Source organism: Piliocolobus tephrosceles, chromosome 5, assembly GCF_002776525.5.
Source record: "Piliocolobus tephrosceles isolate RC106 chromosome 5, ASM277652v3, whole genome shotgun sequence".
NCBI classification, from domain to species: Eukaryota; Metazoa; Chordata; class Mammalia; order Primates; family Cercopithecidae; genus Piliocolobus; species Piliocolobus tephrosceles.
Genome location: NC_045438.1, coordinates 143,018,518 through 143,043,064, shown reverse-complemented (window position 1 = coordinate 143,043,064; position 24,547 = coordinate 143,018,518). Strand labels below are relative to the sequence as shown.

At 37.4% G+C, this 24,547-nt stretch overlaps 1 protein-coding gene across 1 annotated transcript in view; it reads left to right on the top strand.

Annotated features, from left to right (window-relative positions):
• CARMIL1 (capping protein regulator and myosin 1 linker 1) overlaps positions 1-24,547 on the top strand; it is a 341,373-nt gene that overhangs the window by 168,472 nt on the left and 148,354 nt on the right. The window contains exons 6-11 of the mRNA XM_023209724.3: positions 1,968-2,065; positions 2,409-2,479; positions 2,708-2,781; positions 17,187-17,262; positions 22,474-22,562; positions 24,044-24,138. Coding sequence (XP_023065492.1) covers positions 1,968-2,065; positions 2,409-2,479; positions 2,708-2,781; positions 17,187-17,262; positions 22,474-22,562; positions 24,044-24,138 — 503 coding nt within the window. The remainder of the gene's footprint in view (positions 1-1,967; positions 2,066-2,408; positions 2,480-2,707; positions 2,782-17,186; positions 17,263-22,473; positions 22,563-24,043; positions 24,139-24,547) is intronic.

Genomic DNA, 24,547 nt, shown 5'->3' with positions numbered 1-24,547 from the left:
TTCTTAACTGCTCAGCCCACAACATCCATGACTTCACCTAGTCCTTATCAATATCCTCTCCTCCTTCTTTCCCCACTGTTTTTCGGACACACGCACCTGGAAATCCTGTATCCTGCAGCAAGCCAGCTGCCTACCTCTCCATATACATTTGGGCTGCTGAGGGCTGCAGGAAAAAATCCCATAGCTATTAAGCCCTGAACCACCAAGAATCCATGACCTTCACTGTCAGCTGGACTCTTAACAGTCCTGGAAAGTTCTGTTTTATTTCTCAAGCTATGTTTTCTATTTCTCAATTTTGTAGAAAACTGAGAGCAAATACCTACACAGGCAGATATTTGTTCACAGTGCCTATCTAATCATCATGTACTCTGTTTACAGTCTGCCATGGCTCCTCATTGCCCTGAGAATAAAATCTAAATCCTTTTATTTGATCTGCGAGGCTCACCATGGCCTGGGATTTTGCTTGGCTCCCCAGATTCTTCTGTTACTCCTCTCCTTATTACACATCATTTGCCAACTATTTTGAACTAGATTGAGTTTCTGATAAGCATGGGCTTTCTCATCTTTGGGGGTGTGCTGTTCCTTTATCTGAAACACTTTCCTGGACCCTGGCTCACACCTCCTCTTGCCATGCTTCACCTGATTGTCTCTTTTTGCCCTCTTATGGGTCTTAGCAGAGATATATCTTATACCCTGAACTTTCCTTGTGTTAGTTCTCTTCCACTAGTGCCTGGTTATTCGTCTGTTTCTCACAATAGACTGCTAGCTTTGCGAGGGCAGGGGCAGCATCTGTGTTTAATCATGGTTGTATGCCTAGTACCTGGTTTTGGGTCTTGACACTCTGTAGATCTTTCATAAAAATTTTTTGAGTGAATTAATGAATTTATAAACTATTCATTAAGCGATTACTCTGTGATAACTAACGACGGTATCAGTTAACATATATTGACATTACCACACACCAGGGATTCTTCTTTTTCTTTTTCTTTTTTTTTTCTTTGAGAGTCTCCCTCTGTCACCTAGGCTGGAGTGCAGTGGTGCAATCTAACTGCAGCCTCTACCTCCCATGCTCAAGCAGTCCTCCCACCTCAGCCTCCTGAGTGGCTGGGACACAGGCACATACTACCACACCTGGCTAATTATTGTAGTTTTTGTATAGATGGTGTTTCGCCATGTTGCCCAGGCTGGCCTTGAATTCCTGGGCTCAAGTAATCACCTGCCTTGGCCCCCTGAAGTGCTGGGATTACAGGCTCAGCCCTGGGGGTGTTACTCTAATAACTTTATAGGTACTATTATTATTTTTTTCTCACAATAACTCTATGGGATAGCATCTCAGAAACTGACAAATTCAGAAATGTATCAGTTCCTGAATAAGGAAACTTTGGGATGGTTGGCTGTACTTTAAACCACTACTCTGACTTGTCTCTGCATGTGTGGGCAAGAACTTTGTTAGGTTCTGAGGAGGAGGATGGGGGGTTGGGAGGAGCTGCACGTGTTCTCTGCCCCAGAAGAATCATGGCCCAGGGGAAGGGATAGCAAAAGGAATAACTATTCCAGTATGACTTGATCAGTTTCTTGATGGACATCTGTGCAAAGCACTATAGAAGGACAGAAGAGATTTTTACTTTAATTAATTGAAAATTAGTAATTTATGTTTGGTATACATGTAATCTAGTAATTCATTAAGTGGAACACACTTTTCGAACTATTCTAACAAAATCTAACATTATAAAACTATAACATGAAGACTATATTGCTAAATACCTTTCATCTACAAAGGAAAGTTATAGGGAGTTATTGTTATGTTTTCTAGATCTCCAGCTCTCTAGTGCTGAAAAAATAAAATTATATTTACTGAAATTGAAGTGACACTCATCTTTGTTTTAAAAAAAGGAATGTGACAAAATTTATTTCTATGTGCAGTTGAAAAATGTGGTTTGTGAAATGTGTTGTTGTTGATCTTACAGGAGAATCATGAAAAAAGTCTCCATGGAGCCGCCTGAGCGCCTGGCTAGTCTCCAGGCTCTGTGGGACAGCCAGACCGTGGCTGAGCAGGGCCCCTGTGGTGAGCATGCATTTTAAAACTGAAATGTGAATAGCTGGATGGATATCCCCCTGCCAGGAAGTTAAGTCTATTCCTAGTGTGCTACTGTAAAGGTGCAATTAGTTTCAAGGTGTAATTAGCAGCGCACAGACTTTAGATTGGTGGACAAAAGTCCTATATTTAAGCTGTATTGCATCCTGCTATGTACTTACTATAGAACAGGGAGGAGAATCTTTGCTGTTTTCCCCCCTAAAAAGGAAAAGGCTAATCAGTATTGTCAACATCGGCCATATTTAAGCTTTAAAATTTTAATTTAAAAATCGTTTTGCCAAAGACCTGTCAGTGTTTTTGTTGTATGTTTCAGGTGGATTTTCTCAGATGTATGCCTGTGTTTGTGACTGGCTTGGATTTTCTTACAGGGAAGAAGTACAATGGGTAAGAATGTCTGTGTACATGTGCGTGAGCACACACACTCCTGGAAAATATGGTAATATTTGGTTGGCTTATTTTTCTTTTTTTCCCTTCATTTATTTTTCACTTAAAATCTTCATTTCTCAGATTACATAAAAACCTGACATTGTCATTGTCTAATTCTCACTGTCTCTCTCGCTTCCCTGGTCATCTGCATGGACTGATTACATGACTGAATTATATTTCAAATAGGATGTGGATACAATTTATCTTACCCAAGACACCAGGGAATTGAATTTACAAGATTTTAGTCATCTTGACCACAGGTAAGCTCCCTCCCTCCCTCCCTCCCTTCCTTCCTTCCTTCCTCTCTCCTCTCTTTTCTTTTCCTTTCCTTTCCTTTTTTCTTTCTCCTTTCCTTTCCTTTTTCCTTTCCTGCAGTTCTCTGTTGGCACTTAGGGCTGTACATTATCTCCAAAGAATTGTTTTATAAGAGGAATCAGGACAATCTAAGAATCTCTAGATTTTTGCCTTTCAAGTTATAGTTTCAAATATGTTTATCACTGTGGATGACTTGTGGAGGTGCATGTGTGTATCCAAAATCCAAAGTTCGTAGTTAGAAAATATGCTGAATTTTACCATAAAAACAGTATAATTCTTAGGTTCTTATATTGGCCTACAAAAGTCTGTCTATTCTACCCTGTCTATAAAATGTAGTATTATTTTACCTTTTTGCTATTTAGAACATTTTTTCAAGGATGAACTTCCATACTGAAATTCTAAGATATGACTTTTAGTTCAGAGTTTCTTTATGAATTGGGCATTGGTAGGGTGTATATGTGTATGTTGGTGAAAATCAGTTTGCCAGTATCTGCCATGTGATAGTGATAATAAAGTCATGAAACCTGTTACAAGTTATTTGAGAAACTTTTAGGTTTAAGATCTTAACTTGAATATATTTAGGGCTATGGCTTGTGAGATTCAGGCTTCAGAGAAAAGCTTCATTTGCTCCCCATGTCTCTTAACAAGAGCAGACCTGGCAAATTTATTTTGCTCTCTGACAGTTGAGCCCGGCCCTGTTCCAGAATGTCTGGGAATTTATCTTGGCCTATCCCAATCTCTTCAACCCTGAATATGCTGCTACTTACTGTAAGTAGGCAGAGGTCAGCCCCCTGCTTCATAAACTCCAACCCAATACATCTTTTCCCTCTGATTAGAATTGAGAGAGAAATCTGGGATTCTAGCTATATCATTTGTGCCATTTGGACAACTGGAGTGTCACAGAGGATTGTTGTTGCCCATATGTCATCTCAGCACCAGCATCTTGGCCCCCAAAACACCATTTTGAATTATTTTTCCACCTACCTGGCAGGAAATCCAGAATTGCAGTGTGGTCCCTGAAGAGCTCTAGCCAACTGAATTGGGCAGGGAAAAAGTATACTAGCTGGATATACCTCGTCTTCACACAGCCTAGGTCTACGGAAGATGGTGAAGCAGGCTCAGCTGTGTCTGTAGTTGTGGCTGATGTACCTCAAACCTCCATTTCTCAGGCAATTTTTTTTCTTTTCCTGCTTAGAGCAGTTCTCCTTCTTGCTATAAGTGAGGCAACTTTATACTTTCAAATTCAGGCAAGATGTTTCCTGTGTAGCTCATAAAAAAGTGAACTGAGAAAGAAAAAGGGAAAATATTTTTCTTCGTGAGTATTTTCCAATAAAACAAGAAAATTGCGTGCAGAATAAGATAGAACTTCACAGTCATCCAGTGTTTGGTCTCAGTGTTTTTGGTCCCAGCGTTTTTGGTCCCTTTACAAATCTTAAAAATGATTGATCTTTGCTTTTTGTGGGTCAAAACATTGGTATTTACAATATTATGAATTAAAACTAAAATTTGAAATATTTATTAATTTTAAAAAGTGACACTAATAAACCAAACCATTATGTACTAACATAGTACCATAGCACCATGGTACCATTTTTATGAAAAAGTAAATATATTTTCCAAAACAAATCAGCAAGAGGAGTGGCATTGGTTTATCTTTTTGCAGATCTTTTTAATGTTTGACTTAATAGAAGACAACTGGATGCTCATGTCTACTTCAGCATTCACAAAATTGTGGTATGTTGTTTTGACTGAAGTATAAAAAGAAAATCCAGCCTTAAAGATGTGTAGTTAGAAAAGGGAGTATTTTCAATAGCCTTGTCACATAGTTGTGGCTATTCTTCCTTGGTACTTCACCACAACTCAGTAAGTGGTGGTTTCTTAAAGATAAGTTGCAATGTAGAATCAGAACCATATCAACGAACATTTTTTAATTTTTTTACATTAAAGTCTGTTTGGTCTATCTTATCCTTCCACTGGGTCTTATCCATACATAATTTTGTACCATTGTACATTGGTAACTTAGAAAATATTGGTTCGAGTTATACATAGTTTTCAAGTATCTTCCTCTTGTATAATAGCAAAAGAAAAAAGAAAGACATTTGATAACTATCATCACTGATCTTATAAAACTTTTTAAAAATACTTCAGAGCTGTTGAGCTCATAGTAGCAGAGAAAAGTTTTCCAAAATTTAAATTTTTGCTTGAAAGATACAGTTTTACTATTGGGGAAAAACAAAACAAAAAAAACATAGTATCAGGTGAAGTGATATCTTGAAGTGACCAGATTACTTCTTACATTTTAGAGGGAATTTCTACCAAATCCCAAATCTAAATAACTGTATATTGTCATTTTTTTGTGATGGCCCACTGAAGAAAAGGAGCTAGTTCTGCTTAAAAATGCAACTATCACACAAACACTTTACATTGAGACAGTGATCACTTTGGTATATAGAGGAACATCTCATTTTGAACATACTTCTCATTTTGTTACACAGGATATTAAAACGTTTGTACTTAAGAGCTAAAATTTAATAAAATGAGTAATGTTTACTGCTTCACTGAGGACATTCTAAAATGAAATCGACGTTTGTTTAAAAAACTAGGAGCTTGTGCCAGTGAAGACGCCTGCCTTGGCTTATGCTCAGGTGCTAGCAGTTTTCCTCACTGTTGCTTTTGTACCTTCCACACAAAGGTCAACACAGTGAAAGGATAAGTTTGTTTTAGTGTTGTTATGAAAACGATTTTGAACCTGTGAACCTCCTGAATGAATCTCAGGGTCTCCAAGGGTCCATCCTTGGAGAACATCTGGCCCATGGGAGTGAAGACCCTGTAGGGCAGCTGGAGGTGTTTTTTTTTTTTTTTTTTTTTTACTTTATTATGCCATAATGGTTTTTATACCATTGGTAGGTATGTATAGGGTCAGTGCTAAACTTTTCAGCTAACCCATGTTTAATTTGGTCTCATCCAGCAACTAACCCACCATGTTTAATTAATCTGTAGGCAAAGGGAAACTATATTTAAATAAGCCACTGAATACAGTTACCTGAAATATGTAGCATGAGAAATTTGTCAAACCTTTTAGAAAAATTATTTACTAATTCCTTAGTTGGAGAATTTTCATTTCATCAGTAAAGACTGCATTAGTGGGGTAGACCCAAATAATCTACTTTTCTTGCTTAATTAAGGGGTTAGAAGGACATTTGTCGTTATTGAGACTCTAGTGGAGGATTTGGAAAACTTTTTTTTTTTCTGTCAATGACCAGATAGTAAATATTTTAGACTTTATGAGTCAGACAGTTGCTGTTGCAATTATACAATTCCACTGTGGTAGCTTAAAAACAGACCTAGACAATATAAATAAAACTGTATTTGCACAAATAGGTGTCATGGGCTGTAGTTTGCTGATACGTGCTCTAGATCAGCCGCCTCTAATGTGAAATGTATGTATCTAGAGAAAAACCCAAGGTGGGCTACAAAAAAGTAGTGGAACTTTATTATTGACTTATTTTAACATTTCTCCTTGTTTTATAATATGTGTGTAAATATTACTATTGTAGTCTTTGGAATGCAATAACTAAGTTTTAAAAAACAAAATGGTACTCAAATTTTTTTTTTTTACTGTTTTCTTTACTAGTTTTACTATTAAAATTAGAGCCAGGTTATATATAAAGAGACTGCTCTCAGTCCTTTTAGATGGGCTTTGATAGTATTTCGCTAATTGAATTACAACACATTTTATTAACTGAATATTTTGATGTAGTAGAAACTTGAACATGCTAATTCATGAAGACATCAGTCTGCACTTAAATGGCACAGTTGTAGGATTCATTGTGGCATAAGTTGATGTGATGTGTGTGGGTTGTTCTCTTAACCTCTACTGGTATTTTTCTCATTGAGGTGTGAGTTACAGAGAAGAGGAATTAGAAAATTTGGAGGTGTCAGAGAAGACATCAAATGGGCTATGTGTTGAGCTGGAGTTTATTAGCAAAAATGGGGAGACATTCTCATATGTATACATTAATTTGCCCACTATGACAATTAGTTCCTATGTTCCCTTTTTGAGCATATTTGAATATATGTCGCCTGTTTGAACATAATTCAGATACAAGCATGCAACCGTGTTTGCCACTTATATTTATTAAAATTAGATTCTGCATGCATTTGTATGTCAAGATCTGTGAACTTCATATTACAGCTAGAGTTCCTTGTAGAAAGCTGTACTTGTTTCATAGAGTCAATAAAAAAACTCTTCTGACTGGCCATCATCCAAAGCTTTATTTTTTGATTCTACTTTTTCTTGCCATTATATTTAGTCTTCCTTCTTAGAAACATCCATTTGTAACAGTCCTTAAAACCATCAGTGCTTCTGGAATGGAAATTCACTGAGGGCTAGGCTGTGTCTGCCTTGCTCATGCTCTGTGATGTGATACTCTACAGTCAAGCCATTGTCCCAGAATAAAGGATTTTTAAGGGACAGTGAATGATCTGCTCTAGTGGAGCACATCAGAATCCTGCGAGGTAGGATTATTTCTAGAAAGCCTGTCAGATTACTCAAATATTGTTTACTACCCTGCTCAGGTCAGCAGTTAGAGCTTTAATGACATTCTTAACCCCATTTTGCTTGAAGCCTTGGCTAAATTCTATCTGGATTCTTATACAGTTCCATTTGTTTATTTTAGTTTACTCATCCAGGTCATTATTTTCTTCTGCCTAGAGGTTTGTGACTACCATTTTCCCAGGACCAGTTCAGATTCAAAGCCAGGGATTTGAGTCATGGGAAAGGCACTGATGTTAATGTCACAGGTCTGAGAGGATGAAACATGGCTTTGGCACCTTGCTCATCTGAAGCACAGAGATGGAGGAAGCAACATTCTGTCTGTGTGGGACCCCATCACCACACGTGAGACATGATTTTAGAAGGTCCAGGTGTGGTGACAGGGCAGTGCCTTGGTCATTGTTCTGTCACCAAGAGCCCCTACTACTGTCCTCACCCCTCTGATTTGCCTAGGATCTGCTCTTCTTCAGACATAGGCCCAGTGTTAGGACACTGTGCCCCTTATATCGTGTGATCTGTAGCCACAGGAACCGAAGGATGGAGAGGCATGTGCATCGTCCTGTCCTGGGGATGCTTTATCAGTCATCCAGCTTGCTGTTCTCTTTTCAATGTGGACTTGGCTTCCTGTTTCTATATATCTTGCTACTTCACTAAAACCTATTAGATCTATCTAGGTGCTTCATGGTAATTTGTAAGCAATTTGAATGTTGTGATAATGTTTTCTTATTTATTTACTATGATTCTATCAGAACTGAATCTAGGACCAGTCCCTCTGTTGTTGCTGAATAAGCATTCAGGAATAAGGATGACAGTGATCATGCTAGATCTAGCCAGTTAATCTCTGGAGAACCGTAATTAGGAAGTACTTGAAAAAATGCCCACTCCAGTTGTTATTTATAAAATGTCCAGTTGGCATCTTATTTAAGTGTATTCTTCCCGTTTGTTCTGTTTTAGGTTATCAGTAGGCCAAAAAAAGCATAGATTGAAAATGTGTTGTAAATTTCTCATGGGATTTCTCAAAGGTCTGTGAGCTGACATGTTAAAAAATTTAATTACACTGTAATTTGGAGTGGTAGGGAATTATGAAGGTAGAGGTACTGGTGCCAAGAAGAAGAAAATATATAGCTATAACTACATTGATTTCTCGTGTTCCTGAAAGATATTAAAGAGGAGCTAATCTCATGAATTCTTTGAAGACTCAATGACATGCATCATTGAGCTTCAACTTGGCTCACAAGAGCCCAGGCAGCAGATTCATGCTTTTTTGTGTTGTCATATTTCTTACTGATCAAGGTGACATTCTTGAGTGTGATACTATCAGGAAAGAGTTCTGAGTGTGGATTATGTTTGGCAAGGTTGTCCTGAGGACACTGCTGTCATTCTTTTCCTAATCAAAGATCCTTTTTTTTTTTTTAAAAAAAAAAATTCCTTGTCTCATTTATAAAAGCATTGCTGTTTGGAGAGTGGAATCAGGTGTGAACACCATTGGCTTCTGTTTCCAGTCCTGAATTTCTTGAAATAGTTCTGTAGGACAATAGTCCTCAACCTGGGTGAGATGAACTCTAAGGAGCGAATAAGATGATGATATGTTGGGGATGTGACGCTAATAGTAGAACTTGATTTTTGTCTAATTTTTCTTATTCATTTTATTTATGCATGTGTGTATGTTTTATACTGAGCTTAATATATTAGTGCTGCAGTACATATGTATGATTTATAGATTAACACAGTTTTTAGAGGGGGGAATATTCAAAATTCTTTGCTGTTGGGGATGAATAATCAAAAAATGTAGAGACCACTCATTTAGACCTCTAGGAATGTCCTCATCTGGGAACTGTTTTAGGTATTTACATCCTTCCCAGAGTTGATGAGTGGTTCCACTAATGATTTAATAATATACAATACATAAGTTAGGATAGCAGGAAGGAATAGCTCATTTGTGACATTCTTAACTTTTTAAAACTCTCCAACTCCCATTTTCAAAATAGATGGAATGGAGAAAAGTCTAAATTATTCCCGGAAAGGCTATCAAATGAATATGTCAGGAAATGATAGTGCTAGGCTCTGAGTTTTTCCACGAGAGTGCATAATCTATTGTGTGCATGCATGGAGCATGAAGAGTGGCAAGGCTGTGCATTCTTGCATTAAAACACCTCCTTTGAGCCTTTAAATGTTTATAAGATTTATTAGAGGGAAATCTTCACTCCTGTGGTAGGTGGATATATAAGAATAATCATGATGATGTTCATTGAATTACTGCTCTATTTGTGCTTTTCTCGCGTTGCAGGTTGTGGGACTTGCTAGATGTCCTTCACATCCATCAGTTATTTTTGTTCTTTAACACTTTCCTGGTGTATTTAACACTGTCTTTACACAGTGTTTTTGAAATTTCAGAGAGATGGCAGGCAGGGGAAAGGGAGTAAGGAGGGAAATTTGTACTGATAATAATAACTAGGAAAATTAAATTCTTATAAAGTCATACAGATCAGAAAGATGGGATCAAACAAGGTAATCTAGGTTTAATGGGTTATCTAGAATGTAGAGTAGTAAAGAATTTGGCAAGAGATCTAGACTCAATCCCTTGCCAACTTCTTTGTTTTTGCATTTTACTTTTTTATTATAAATTAGCCCCCACATATTAGCAGTTTATTTTTGATGTTCAGAAAAAAGGGGATGGTACAATTGTCACTTCAGAATACATCTTAATACTCCGCTAAAAATACAAAAAATTAGTCAGGCATGGTGGCACATACCTGTAATCCCAGCTACTTGGGAGGCTGAGGCAGGAGAATTGCTTGAATTGGGAGGCAGAGGTTGCGGTGAGCCGAGATCCACCACTGCACTCCATCCTGGGTGACAGAGCGAGACTCCGTCTCAAAAACAAAACAAAACAAAACTTTAAAATCAGAAACCAAATGATTGGTTAATTGTGATGGAAGGGGTTTTCGATCCTTTTATCTGAAAACCTGTGGATATACCATCCTGGTTTCCTCTGTAGAGTATGAAGACTTTTTTGATGGTACGGAAGGCAAGTTAGTCATTAGTGAGATGACTGCACAGTGGTTAAGACACGGGATCGTGAGTCACACTGGCTGCTTTTGAATCCTGGCTCTGCCTCAGCTAGCCTTGTAACTGTGCATACATCAAACTTCCCTGTGCCTTTGGAGTGTTCATCTGAAGATGGAGTTAATAATTATGTCTCTCTTCTGGGGTAATTATGAAGACTATATGGATAAATATATTTAAAGCACTTTGTATTAGTACATAAAAATGTTCAAATAAATGCTTGCTATTTTTGTATCTTTAAAAGTTCTTCCTTTTTAAAAAATGAACAATTACCTAAAGTGACAAGTTTTCTTAATTGAAAAAAAATAAAGTTAGTGAATCCCTATGTTACAGAAAATTTTGGATTTCCTGAGACTAGTTCATGGTTTTTTTTCTGTGATGCTCTTACTTTATCAGTTTTATGATGGCTTTTTCTTCTGGAAAGGTATAAGAGAAAAACTTGATTCTTTTGAGTTTTAAGGGGAGGTTTCTATTATTCTGAAGTGTCAACTGACATGAGAAATAGGGATCCTAACTTTTTCTTTTTCTTTTCTTTTTTTTTTTTTTTTTTTTTTTTAAAGACAGGGTCTTGTATCACCCAGCCTTGACCTTCTGGGCTCAGTTGATCCTCCCACTTCATCCTTAGTAGCTTGAGACTACAGGCATGCACCACTATGCTTGGCTAATTTTTATATTTTTAATTTTTTACATTTGATTTATGATTTATTTGTAAAGACGGGGTTTCACAATGTTGCCCAGGCTGGTCTTGAACTCCTGGGCAAAAGCTATCCACTTGCCTCAGCTTCTCAAGGTGCTGGGATTACAGGTGTGAGTCACCACACCTGACCTGGATCCCAACATTTTTTACACTCCCTAACAAGTCATTAGACTAATAACAAAACCAAAAAAACTCTATGTATAATAAATTTACAACAGGAAAAAGTTAGTGAATATTAACTGTCTCATCTCTCTTCAGTGTCATGTAAGAAATGACTGTGTGACATGGCTCTAAAAGATGTTAATACTGGATCCTTCTCCTCAGGGTTTGTAGTCTTAAGATGTTTTTGCTGCCATTTTAAGGAAATGATAGAAGTAATGTCTGGAAATGTACAGGAGAATGCTATGTTGCCATGTTTCCAGGACTCATGAGAGGGTTCCCTCGACTGTTATCACTTCTTTTAAGGCTGACTTTACTTTTCACATCAAAGGTTCCATCATAATTAGGAGTTTCTTAGGATGTCAAAGCAAAACACAGTGGGGAATGTACAATAAATATCATGGACTGGTGATGGTAAAAAGTTGTTACCACTTCCAACTAAGAGAAATCAGTTAATATGACAATGGCTGATGTTTGGAAACCTTTCCTCTTAAGTCAATTAATTGCATCAGCACTTACTGAAAACAAGAGGAAGGATCTGTCCTGCCATCAACTCCACCAGGGAAAATCAGGTAGTCCTTTGCAGTGAGTTGGTATCAGCACAGCAGTAGGGAGGCCCATGCAAATGTCAGATTAAATATTTATTCATGATCTGTTTATGTGCTCACTTATTACTATGTCGTAAGAAAGCCATCCAGGAAGGTAAACTTTCAGAAATGAGATTAGTTACTTACTGTCTTGTGTATTTTGTATTTTCTATTAAAGTGAGACCTCATCAGAGTCTTGATTATTACTGGCTCCGTAATTTTTTTATTGTATGCAAACTTGTTTGTCCCATACAGGCCTGAGTCTCTCTGATCCTTGGTCTTCATGTTTGTTCTGGCTGTCATGGTGACTTGATGCCCAGAGAGTAGTGAATTCTAGGGGTCCTGAATGTCTCTCTAGACTAGACCTTGCCTCTTATATAAAGCGTTTGCTGAGTACTTCCTGGGCACTTGGTCTTACACTGTAAGCTCCTCATTCTCAGCATATTGTGGCCAGGCTGAGAGGTATTAAGTATCTAAGAAATTGAGGTTTTACGTGTTGGTATGTGTATCTATAATGTATTAACTTTTGTTTCTATTTCGTATTCTAATGTATGAACATTCCATAATTTATCCATTCTGCTGAATGTTTGTCAGACATTTTGGTTAGTGTATTGTCTGTTATCTGTAATGCTGCTAAGGCCATCCTTGTACTTGTCCCCTTAGCGAAAAGTATGCAGATATATACCAGGATGGAAATCTTTGTAAATTTAACTACTATGTCCACCATTTAGCGCAAGAAATAGGCTACTGCCTCTCCTTAAAAGACTTACATATATCAATTTTCAATCATGGTTCCCTCTTTCTCCACCTGCCCTGCCCAGTTATAATAATGATTCTAGTAATCTTTGTGTTCCTTTATAGTTTTATCACAAAAGTATGCCTGTTTTGATTGGCATTGCATTACTTACATCTACAAATCAATTTGGAAACAATTACTATTTTGCCTTGGTCCTTGTTCTAGCCTCTGAACCCACCTTCTGCCTTAGACTCCTGTATCTCTGATACATCATGTCTGCATTGTGGAGACTGTCACCTTGCCTCTGATACCTCCCACCGATGTTGCAGAAATTAACTTTCTGAAACATTTCTGTTCAAAAGTTTTCTATGACTGCCTTGCATGCATGCAGTCATGCCTCCTAACTGTAGCTTTCAAGCCTCATTTCTAGGTGCTAAGTGTTCTGGTTATCTATTGCTATGTAACAAAGCCCCTCAAACTTAATGGCCACAGCAAGAACAGTCAGGAGTCACAATGAAGTGTTCCTCATTCACGTGTTTGGTGCTCTATGCTGGCTGTCTGCTGCAAGGCAGCGCTGCGTTCCATGGGTGAGCTTGCCATGAGAGAGAGCTGGATAGGAGCTGTATTATTACCTCTTCTAATCCAGCCTTGACAGTCCTGTAGTTTGAAGGACATCTGTGTTGTTCTTAGTTTCTGGTAATTATGAACATAGCTCTTAAAAATAAATAATTGTCTACATTTTTATGTGAACCTAAATTTTGATTTTCCTTGGGTAATTTCCTAGAAATGGGATTGCTGGATCAGATGTCAAATATCTGTTAAACACAAATAAGATTCTGTCAAACTGTTTTCTCCATTGAGTGTATCATTTTGCATCCTCATCGGCCACGTTTGAGAGTTCCAGTTGCTCTGGGTCCTTATTAGCAATTGGTATTGTCAGGTTTTTTTAAAAACTTTTTTTTCTCTTTTTTAAACCATGCATCTCTTTTTGGTTTTTCCTTAATGCATTTTTCTAATGGCTAAAAACTGTGAGCATCCATTCATGTGCTTATTTGCTATACATATATCTTATTTAGTGAAGTGTGTTTAGATCTTTTGCTGTTTAAAAAAGCTGAGGTGATTGTTTTTATTTTTGATAGTTCTTTATACATTTTGGATGCAATTCTTTTTTCAGAAATGGGATTTGTAAGTATTTTCTGTCAGCATGTGGCTTATCTTTTTCTTCTTTTAACATCTTTTGTAGAGCAGAAGTTTTTAATTTTGAATAAAGTCCAGTTTATCAATTTTTTTATTCTCATATTGTGCTTTTCGGAGCTCTAAAAACTCTTAGACTAAGCTGTACCTGACTTTGTTGCCCATTTCTTCTGCTTAGAATATGTGTCTCATCCCACTCTGAGGGCTCAGTAACATCCTCTTTCTCAACTTGGTTGTCTTGATTAACACCCTTTTTATTTGCACACATAGTATTTTGTATTCCCCCTACCTCACTAGGGCTTGTTTCACTGTATTATAGCTGCTTTTTCCTGCCTGAGTCTCCTGCTAGGCTGTGCCAGGCCATCAGTCTTACAGGGCAGGGACCATTTTCTATGTTTATTTCTGCATCAGGCCCAGTGATTCATGCACGATGGCTGGCATTTGTTGAACATAAGAATGGATGGAATTGCTGGATATGCTCAGGTTCCCATGCCATTGTATACGCTATTCCTAATTTCTTAAAATACTCTGTCTCCCTGGCTGGTTGGTTTCCTTCTGATCTTTGAAGCCGGTGAACCATTCCCCATTTACTTCAGGCTGAATTACTTGCTGTCCTACTGTGCTCTTAGGGCTTTTTGTTTGTTTGTTTTTTTAACATTTTCCCTATTCAGCACATCTCCTATTGTATTACAGATAGTTGAGGAGGAGTTTTTCTTTACCACTGGAGTGTGATAGAGGAATAAGAGCTACGCTTCTTTTTCATCTCTTAGCTCTCAGAGCATAATAACCCTGCCTAGTACTAAGGACTAAATAAATATCTACTGAATATAATATGTGATTGTCTCCTTCTAGTTGTTTTTTAACATAAAAAGCCTAGGCATTAACACAATTTAGAGAAACATGGTAGGCAAACCATGCCAGTATACTTAGTCTCCATCTTCCTCATGAATAATTTTTTTCTAGAGCCAAATTTTGTTTATATCATCCATAGACAATTTAATTTTGTAAAATAGATTATGAATATGCATCATAGAACAATTTTAAAACGTAATAATTTTGTTAGAAGAAATATATTTGTTAACATTTATATCTTTTTTATATGTAGATTTTATTAATCCCAATTATTGATTATATCACACAAACGTACACTTTAGAATGCTGTATACCTTAAAATTTTAATATTGAACAATAAGCATTTTTAGTGTTAAGTATTGTCGTATGTAGAGATGGTGCTGTTTTATCCACTGCCTTCATGATTCTGTGAAATGATGTGCCCTTCAATTCCTGAAAATGACTTCATCTATGACAAAAGCCAGTTATACTTCAAATCAGATCATGTGACAGAACAGACTACACAAAAAAGTGGTTCCCAAGTGTGGTCACTCCTGGACATTAAATCCACAAAAAAGATGCGATGAGACTGCTTTGCCATAGTTCTGAACATTGAAATATACATGAGAACTCTCAGCGTGGGCTTTGGGGACTCTGTAATAAGGTGGAATCACCGTTAGAGAAGCTACAACCTGTAATTAGGCAACAGGGAGAGATACAGGGACTTGTTCTGAGCCCAGAGAGCATGTCAGTGGAGGGGGACGAGGCGAGTGAAGACCATAAATTAACTATTGAAAGCGTTGTTCTCCTTTTTAATCTAAAACTTAAAAAAAAAAAAATTAAACTTAGGCAAAGTTAGTAAAGAGGCTTGTCAGTAGAAAACCTGGCATGTGGAAACACATGACTCAGCCTGCCTATTTCTCTGGATTTTTTTTCCTACTACCTGTGGGCACTCATCTCGTCTTTTTGAAGCATGTCTATTGAAACTGCAGACATGTGGTGCTTCAGAGCCAGGGTTCTGACTGCAGTTCTGTCCCTTTGGCCTAGTTTCACTTTATTTTCTGAGCATCTGTTCCTTCATCTATAAGATGTAAACAACGGTAACTCTGGGGTTGTTTTGAGATTTAAACGAACTGGTCTATGTAGAGTGCCAAGCACAGGGCCGGCACCCAGAGCTATGAGATAATATTGATTCTTAGACCTCTTTCCACCTTCTGCCTTTCTTTTCTATTTCAGTAAAAATTTGAGTATCTACTACTTGTCCTGCACTGAGTATAAAACTGCTATTACCTCACTAAAGCTAAAAAACTGAGGTAGACAAAGGCTTGGTTTTCAAAGAACTTAATAATTGGGGGTGGTAAGGATGCTTAAAGCAACAAACTATAATATAAGATAGAATAAATGCTAAAAAGGGAGATGGGGTTTGACCAGGGGAGGACTTAAGGAGGTGAGGATGTGTGATAATAGTGGCATTTAAGGACACACCAATTTTCATAACAGAGCAGTAAAAGATTATTCTGAATGTGAAATTGCACATCATATTGGATGAGTAAGGAGTTGTCAGCTTTTTGTCTTGAGCATGGGATGAGTTGTGGGAGCTTAGGCTGCAAAATTGGAATGGAGGCAGAACTGTCATGCAAATAGCTTCACTCTGTGGTCGAAGAGCTGATATGAAGCCTAAGACAAAAATGCACCTGGGTTATCATATGGATGTAATCACTACTAGGAACAACAACAAAAAAAGACCAAATGGTTGGAAAATGCTTGCTAAGCATTGGGCATCCATCCAGTGCCACTTACTGTCAGGGTAGGCAGTATCTTGCTTGCAATATGAACTCCTCTGACTAGAGAATACTATATGAGATAATTGATGGTTAAAGAATTTATGAAGGAGGCCAGGCACTGTGGCTTACACCTGTAATCCCAGCACTTTGGGTGAAGGCCAAGGTGGGTGGATTGCTTTGAGCCCAAGAGTTTGAGACTAGCCTGAGGAACATGGGGAAACGCTCCATCTATGCAAAAAATTAGCCAGGCGTGGGGGCGCGTGCCTGTAGTCCCAGCTACTTGAGACGCTGAGGTGGGAGAATCACCTGAGTTTGGGAAGTCAAGGCTGCAATGAGCCATGATCCATGTCATTGCACTCCATCTTGGGTGACAAAGCGAGACCCTGTCTAAAAAAAAAAAAAGATTTTATGAAGGAGAGGTCTAAAGAAGTAAGACTTGTTATTGGTATGGACTTAGAGGTATGATTTCTCTCAGGGCAAGGAGGTTCTTCCAGCAAATTCTGATACCAGCCTCTTTTCCTTTGGAAGTAGGAAACAGAGTCCCTAGAGACAATTTACTTAAACTTTTGGGAACTTTGAAGATCAGTCTTTGAGAACTTAGTTGTTGTCTCGTGGCCTACTAGATGTTGTGTTTGTGAATAATAGAAATTAACAGGTGAACTTGGATGTCATGGATTAAAAATTAAGTGTCAGTGTAGCTACTTGTAGGAGCACTTTCATGTACTTTGTTTCTGCTTCCAGGGACTTAATACCTATCATAGCTGCTCTGGAATATAATCAGTGGTTCACAAAGCTGTCCTCTAAGGATCTAAAACTGGTAAGTAATCAAACATGCAGCAAATGTTGCTTGACTTTGCTGAATTTCAAAAACCCAATAATTGTAAAAAAGAAAAAAAAATTTTTTTTTTTTTTTCTGTACTGGTAAACTGTATGCATTTTATTTCTTGAGGAGATATTTTCCTTTAAATGATTTGCATAACATTTAGTAAAAGTTGTGATGTGAGATGCTTCCAAGTATTTCCTCATGTGTTCAGCTGTTTCAGGCAATTTAAGAGGATGAACAAAAAGATACATTTAGTGTAGCCTTTAGTACAAACCATTAAGTTGGCAAAAACTGTTAAAGTTACGTTTGCACAGCTGCAAATAGCAGATCTTATATTCCTGTCTTACACTCTGTGTCTACAAAGTTTCCCTTCCTAAGAATTTAGGAAAACTTTAGCAGGTAGTGTTCCCCTGGTCGAGTAATGATAGTTAATGCTGATTTTCTAGATGGGTTTTTGGGTAGATTTGTATGAAAGCAAAATTAAATTAAAGGGAAATCTGTTTTCATAAGGTATGAAAGAGAAAAATATTTGGTGTATTTTATTAGTGGAAATAAGATGCTGTGTTGGGGTTGTTGACAGTTCATATCAGTCATATGGACAGATGCTTATCCATAAATTAACTCTCTGGTGTTTGTTATGGGATAAGAAAGAATTTGTATGTTTTCCTGGAGACTCTCATGTTTAAGTCTCTAACTTTCAGAGGTCATAGGATCTGGGGGTTTAAGATTTTCATAGTGAATACATCAGACTTGTAGTAAGACGTGGATCTGTAGGACATGGAGGGTTGAGACTGGCTAGTGGGCAGGCGACTTGGTTCTCTGAATTTGCTTGGGGTAGGGGTAGCCTAAAACACTGTATGTTTGAAAATGGACTAAACTCATTTGGGGTCCCTTAAAAGCCACTATGGTAGAGGAAAATGCATAGACTTGGAATGAGAAACCTGGATTTCAGATTCTGATTTTTATTATAAGGCTGTGTTACCTTAGATAACTTAACTGACCTTTGAGGGCCTCAGCTTCCTGCATACCTATTATTGTGAGCTAGCTGGAACCATTTCTTACTCTTCTCTATCCAGTGCTTATGAGAGTGTGTGGCTCATAGTAACTATTTAATAAAAATTGGTTTAATAAGTATATGTCTAATAAGTTATCAAAGAGATTGAGAAATGAACATATATGAGAGTATGAATTATGTGAACTATATAACTCAAACAAGAGTTGTGTCTGAGCAGTGATGTTGGAGTGAGGGTTGGCATGAGTTGGAGCCAGGTGAGCCCTCAGGGAGCAGACAGGTAGCCATGATGGGAGACCTAAGATGTCCCTTATGTGCTGCTTGCTGGGATGGGACCATTTCCAGGACTGAGCCAGCCAAGAGTACAGATGGGAAAGGGGAGCCATTAGAGGAATGAGAAGGAGATTAGTCCAGGGGTTGTGGGATCAGAGAGAACAATGGTTTGCTACCATGTCAGTTTTTTCTGGCTCATTCAAACATTTACATAAGCTTGTGAATTTCAGAATCGGGCCTCAAGAGGGTTTCAAGAAGGTTGTGGATATCTCACTTTTGGAGATTGTCCCAACCTGCAATTACAGGAAGGTGTCCAGGCAATTGCCGCTGCCATTCTGTCATTATTCCTCCCAGGTATCGTCTCCTTTCAGCTGCCTTAGATGTTTAGGACATAAAATATGCACCTAATCATTTCAGTCCTGGCAAAACAAAGCATGTAAATGCTATTATGTTTTCTTGGGTGTCCTGGGATGGAAGGAAGTGGAGTGACAGGATGTGAGGACTGCTCATGCTGCTTTTCTATTAACTGAGATTTAAACACAAAAATACAGTTTGCATATATTTTTAATATTTGATATTTTAAAATGAAGTGATCTTTGTGGATATTACTCTACAGGTCTTCAAAAAGAATACTAAATTCTTGATGTTTTTTACCCAAAGTTAAAAAGAAATGATACTTTCCCTTTTGATGGGTACTGAAGTGGGCAGTTAACATTGGGTTTATTCAAAGAAAAGGACAATATGAAGAGGCACGTCTTTGGATTTTTGTAAACATGAAGTGCAAGGGCAAAAATAAGTGGCTGCTTCTCAAGTTATATAAGCTCTCTGGGTTAAGATTGTTACTAGTCCAATAAAAGCCTCCTGTGCTAAGGTGCCACAAGAAAAATATGACTTTATGTTGATCTTATGAAGCAAATTAGCAATCAGTATTTCTAATTTGAGTCAAGGATTTTTTTAAAAAATGGTACTGAATATGCAATTAGGACCATGTTTTTGGCCAACATTCTTGACTCATTAAAAAAGCAGTAGAATTGGGGTCTTGCTCAGCTTCTTCTGTTTTGCAGCTCAGGCAAATTGGTGAGCATCATCGCATCTTTTTTTAGTCTTTAGGGAATGACATGGTGGGACGAGATAATGTATACGGTTTCTTTCAGTTCTAAAGTTCGAGTTTTAAAAAATTAATTTATTTTGCAATAGTTCATTTATTAGTCTATAGTGATTCTAGTTTTTGTTGTTTACATTCATTTTTTAACTGAATGCAAGCTCCTAGAGAGCCACTGTATCCAGTTTTTAAAAAATTTCCTAAATTGATGCATGTAGTGCTGCACATGCTGTAGACATTTGGAAAATACTACTGGAATTATCACATTATACTTAGTAGCTAGGTTTGAGTGTGTCTCCCTTTAAAAGTTTCATTTCCTTATATTCATCCCTGTAGAAAATGATGCTTTTAATGTACTTGGCATTCAATAAAAATTAGTAGAATTAATTTAGTCATGAATGATTTGTTATACATCTCCCCTACTGGCATTTTCAAGAAAAGTTGGAGACACTTTCATACGTTTTCCTTAATAAATTTGTATTACAGTATTTATACCCCAATGGGCTGTAAATCTTCAAAGCATTATGGTAAATTACTTTTCTGGGTGCACTGCAAGGTAGCCCAGAAACGGTAATGATCCCAAGAATTATTTCTGGTAATTAGGATAATATCCGCAAAAACATTATCTAAGTAGTCACTTTTTATCATGACAGCACAGAATAAGGCCATTTCCCTCGTATGTACATTGTGAGATAAAGAATTGCACTGATAAGGGGGTCACCATTTTGAATATCATCACAGTCAGCATAATGTAAATTGCAGGCATCAGGTCAATTGGAATTAATTTTTCTCTTTCCTCCTTAATCAGTGGGACACATTGGAAACCCAGGAATAGTGTGAAAGTGACATTATTGACAGAATGGAATCAAACAGCAAATAAGAATTATGAGAGCCTTACATGCTGTGGGACTTGGGGTGTTTCTAAGTTAGGTTTTCTTAAAAATACTTGGCTAGAGAACTTGTGCCACATTCAGACTGTGTTCCAATTATGATTAATCCAGTTGGGTATTTGTTATATAAGTCAAAGTACTGTAATATTTTTATGTGATATTTTAAGAAAAGAAGGTGCTTTGATATTGTATGCTATGGCACACAGAACAAGGCTTCTTTCTCTCTCTCTTTTTTATTATCATGAAGTATTTAGTACGCGCTAGGTTGCGAGGAGAATTTTAAAATCACTTTGTGTGTGTATGTGTGTGTGCATGTGTGAAACAGGGTCTCACTCTGTGGCCCAGGCTGGGATGCAGTGGGATGCAGGCTGGGATGTCACTGCAGCCTCGACATCCTGGGCTCAAGCGATCCTCCCACCTTAGCCTCCTGAGTAGGTGGGACTGCAGGCACGTGCAGTCTGGGACCCCACCCCACTACTTTTTGTATATTTTGTAGACATGAAATTTCACCACATTCCCAAGGCTGGTCTTGAACTCGAGCTCAAGTAATCTGCCTTCTTCAGTTTCCCAAAGTTCTGGGATTACAGACATGGGCGAAATGACTTTTTAATGTATAAGTAATATTAAGGTCAAGAACCACTTTAAATTAGTTTTGGAATGAGGCAGGTTATAAATATAAAAACATTAATAAATATTTTTTAAAAATATGCACAATTTTACCACCAGGGCACAACTCTTCATTTTTCATAGTCCCCTCAAAATGTTGTTATATATTACTCATTTTAATTGTTGTAATCTTGTTTAACATATAGGCATATGTCTATATGCCTAACATATAGGCGTAATAGTTTTATAACTACATAATGGTTGTTTTGAAAACATGTTTATTAACATGAGACTATTATTTATTAAAGTTTTTCCTATTATTATGTTGTTTCCCATTTTATCCTATTTATATTCCAGTAGGAACATCCTGATACCAGCTAGCGTTCATCAAGTACTTATTTAGCCTTCCTATTTAAGGTTATGACATCTTTAAACCTTAATTTTCTTATCTATGAAAATGGAATAATAATCTTTAATGGTTTTATAATGAAATACACATAGAGGACTTGACTCAGTACCTGACACATGGTGAGAACTCAGCAAAGATATTTTCAACATCGTTATCATCATCACTCACACTTAGTCTTCAGTTCTCCATTTTGAACGTCACCTTCTTTGGGAAGTCCTCTTAGTTTTGTGAACCTGGATTAGGTGCACTTACATGTATGCATAGAACTACCAAAACGGTCTTTTCATTATTTTATCATAATTGTATATTTTTATCTTATTTCATTCAAGTTGCTATAACAAAATATCATACATTAGGTAGCTTATAAACAACAGGTTTATTTCCCAGTTCTGGAGGCAGAGAAGTCCAAGATCAAGGCTCCAGTAGACTTGGTGTCTGGTGAGAGCACTCTTTCTTGTTCACAGGTGGTGCCTTTTAGCTGTGTCTTTACTAGGTGGAAAGGGGCAAGATAGATCTCTGGGGCCTCTTCTACGAAAGCACTAATTCCTTCATGAAGGCCCCACCACCATGACCTAGTCAGTTCCCAAAGGCACCTAATTGCTAACGCTATCACAGTGGGGATTAGGTTTTAAACTATGAATTTTGGGAGGGGGGACACAAACTCTGACCATAGTATTCTTCTTGTCTGTTTCCCCTGCTGGATGGCACACTCTTGAAGGCAGGGACTTTCTCCTTTATAACATTGTGTTTCCAGGATCTTCATGACGATGGTGCATAGTAGTAGATGCTCATTCAGGGTTTGTTGAATGAGTGACGTTTTACTTAATTAAAACTTTGCATTGCGTAGATTTATAACAATAAAGTTTTTCTTCTTTAGAGTTATGGAGTAGTCAAAGAATGTTTTCTGTTACAGTCCACTGATGTCTGTGAACAGATCTTGAGGGTGGTGAGTAGGTCCAATCGACTGGAAGAATTAGTGTTGGAAAATGCTGGACTTAGAACGTGAGTATTTTCCTGAATCTATAAATATGTTGTTTTAAAACTCTGTGCCATTTGTTCTTCTAATCAATTCATAGTTTTTTTTTTTTTAATTGGGCTGATCACATATACAGCAATGTTTTTCCTTCTGGGAAAAAAAAATCCCTATAATTCCCATCATCATGAAGCCTAAGCATTTGGTAACATCTCTTGATATTGTGTCACTTGATATTTTTGAGAGTACATAGTATCATTTTTAAGAGCATGGATCCTTGAGCCAGATTTCTCATGGCCTTGCAGAAGTTGCTTAAGCTTTCTGTGCCTCATTCTCTTCACTCTTACAATGGGGATGATAATAATGCCTATTTTATACAATTAAAATTGCAAGGATAAATGAATTAATATATTTAAAGTACTTGGCAAAGTGCCTTTTACTCTGTAGATGGTATATGTAGGTTTTATTATCATTACTGGTGGTCATAGTGATAACGTATTTCATATGACTTTACTGCTTTGCTTTGATCAGTTTTAGTCATTTTTTTCTTTTTCAGGTTAATGCTTGTATAGTCTTTATCTAGTGGTTTAGTAGTCATTACCTAAGCCTACTGTTAAGAGCATAAGAGTTAGAATCTAGTAGAATAAAGATTTCACTGCTGCTAAATGAGGACGGTTGACAGTTTCATAATCATAGCACTTAGTACGTTATTTTAAGTTAAACATAACTAAAACAGTAGTTTTAATTTTTGCCAAAATGTAGCGCTAGCAATTGTAACCTTTAAACTTAATAATTAGTGTAATCAGTTTTGCATTCACAATTGCATGAAATGAGAAATAAGATATGGTAAATACTATAATTTTCATGAAAAGCAGGTTCGATCCAGGATTTTTTTTTTTCTTTTTTTAATTATGGAGGGGCCAGAGAGTACTATTAATAGCATACAACAGAGTGCCTTTAAAAGGGCAATTATATATTTTCTTTTCGCTTTTGGCCACAAAATGAACCATTTTCTGGCTGTGGCTTTACAAATTCTCTAATGAGGTATTAATGGGTATTAAGAAATATATGCAGGCCGGGCACGGTGGCTCAAGCCTGTAATCCCAGCACTTTGGGAGGCCGAGACGGGCGGATCACGAGGTCAGGAGATCGAGACCATCCTGGCTAACATGGTGAAACCCCGTCTCTACTAAAAAATACAAAAAAACTAGCCGGGCGAAGTGGCGGGCGCCTGTAGTCCCAGCTACTCTGGAGGCTGAGGCAGGAGAATGGCGTAAACCCGGGAGGTGGAGCTTGCAGTGAACTGAGATCCAGCCACTGCACTCCAGCCCGGGTGGCAGAGCAAGACTCCGTCTCAAAAAAAAAAAAGAAATATATGCTATATAGACTAATATTGTAAGGGAGGTTTCTCTATTTAGATTTCACTCTGTTCTAAGCTTTAAATGTTCTGTTTGAATGGTTTTACATTTTACATTTTGCTACTTAATCTTATTGTTTTGTTTACATGCAGAGATTTTGCACAAAAACTGGCCAGTGCTTTAGCGCATAATCCCAACTCAGGACTCCATACAATTAACCTTGCTGGCAACCCACTGGAGGATAGAGGTACTGCGGGGTTCTCATTATCATTGATGCCAGAATTGTAAGAGGATTAGAGAATTTTAATTTAGCCATGCCTGAAGAGCTGTATCAAGCTAAGTTGTAATTATAAGTGCTGTTGATTGCTGTTGGCTTCCGGTTCTTTCCACCCTTTCATATAAATACTTATGTTAAAATTGTATGATCTGTTTAGCTTTTTTTGAAGTGAAACAAAAGGAAAGGAAGATTTTTTTAATGTATTTTATTAGTTATATAGTCCTGCATAACAAATTACCACGTGCTTGGTAGCTTAAAATGATACCAATTTATTATCTCATAGTGTCTTGGCTCAGGAGTCTGGGTCCGGGTTAGCTGGGTTCTGTGCTCTGGGTCTCTCAAGACAAAGCAAGTTGTCAGCAGGGGGCTGTGCTCTCAT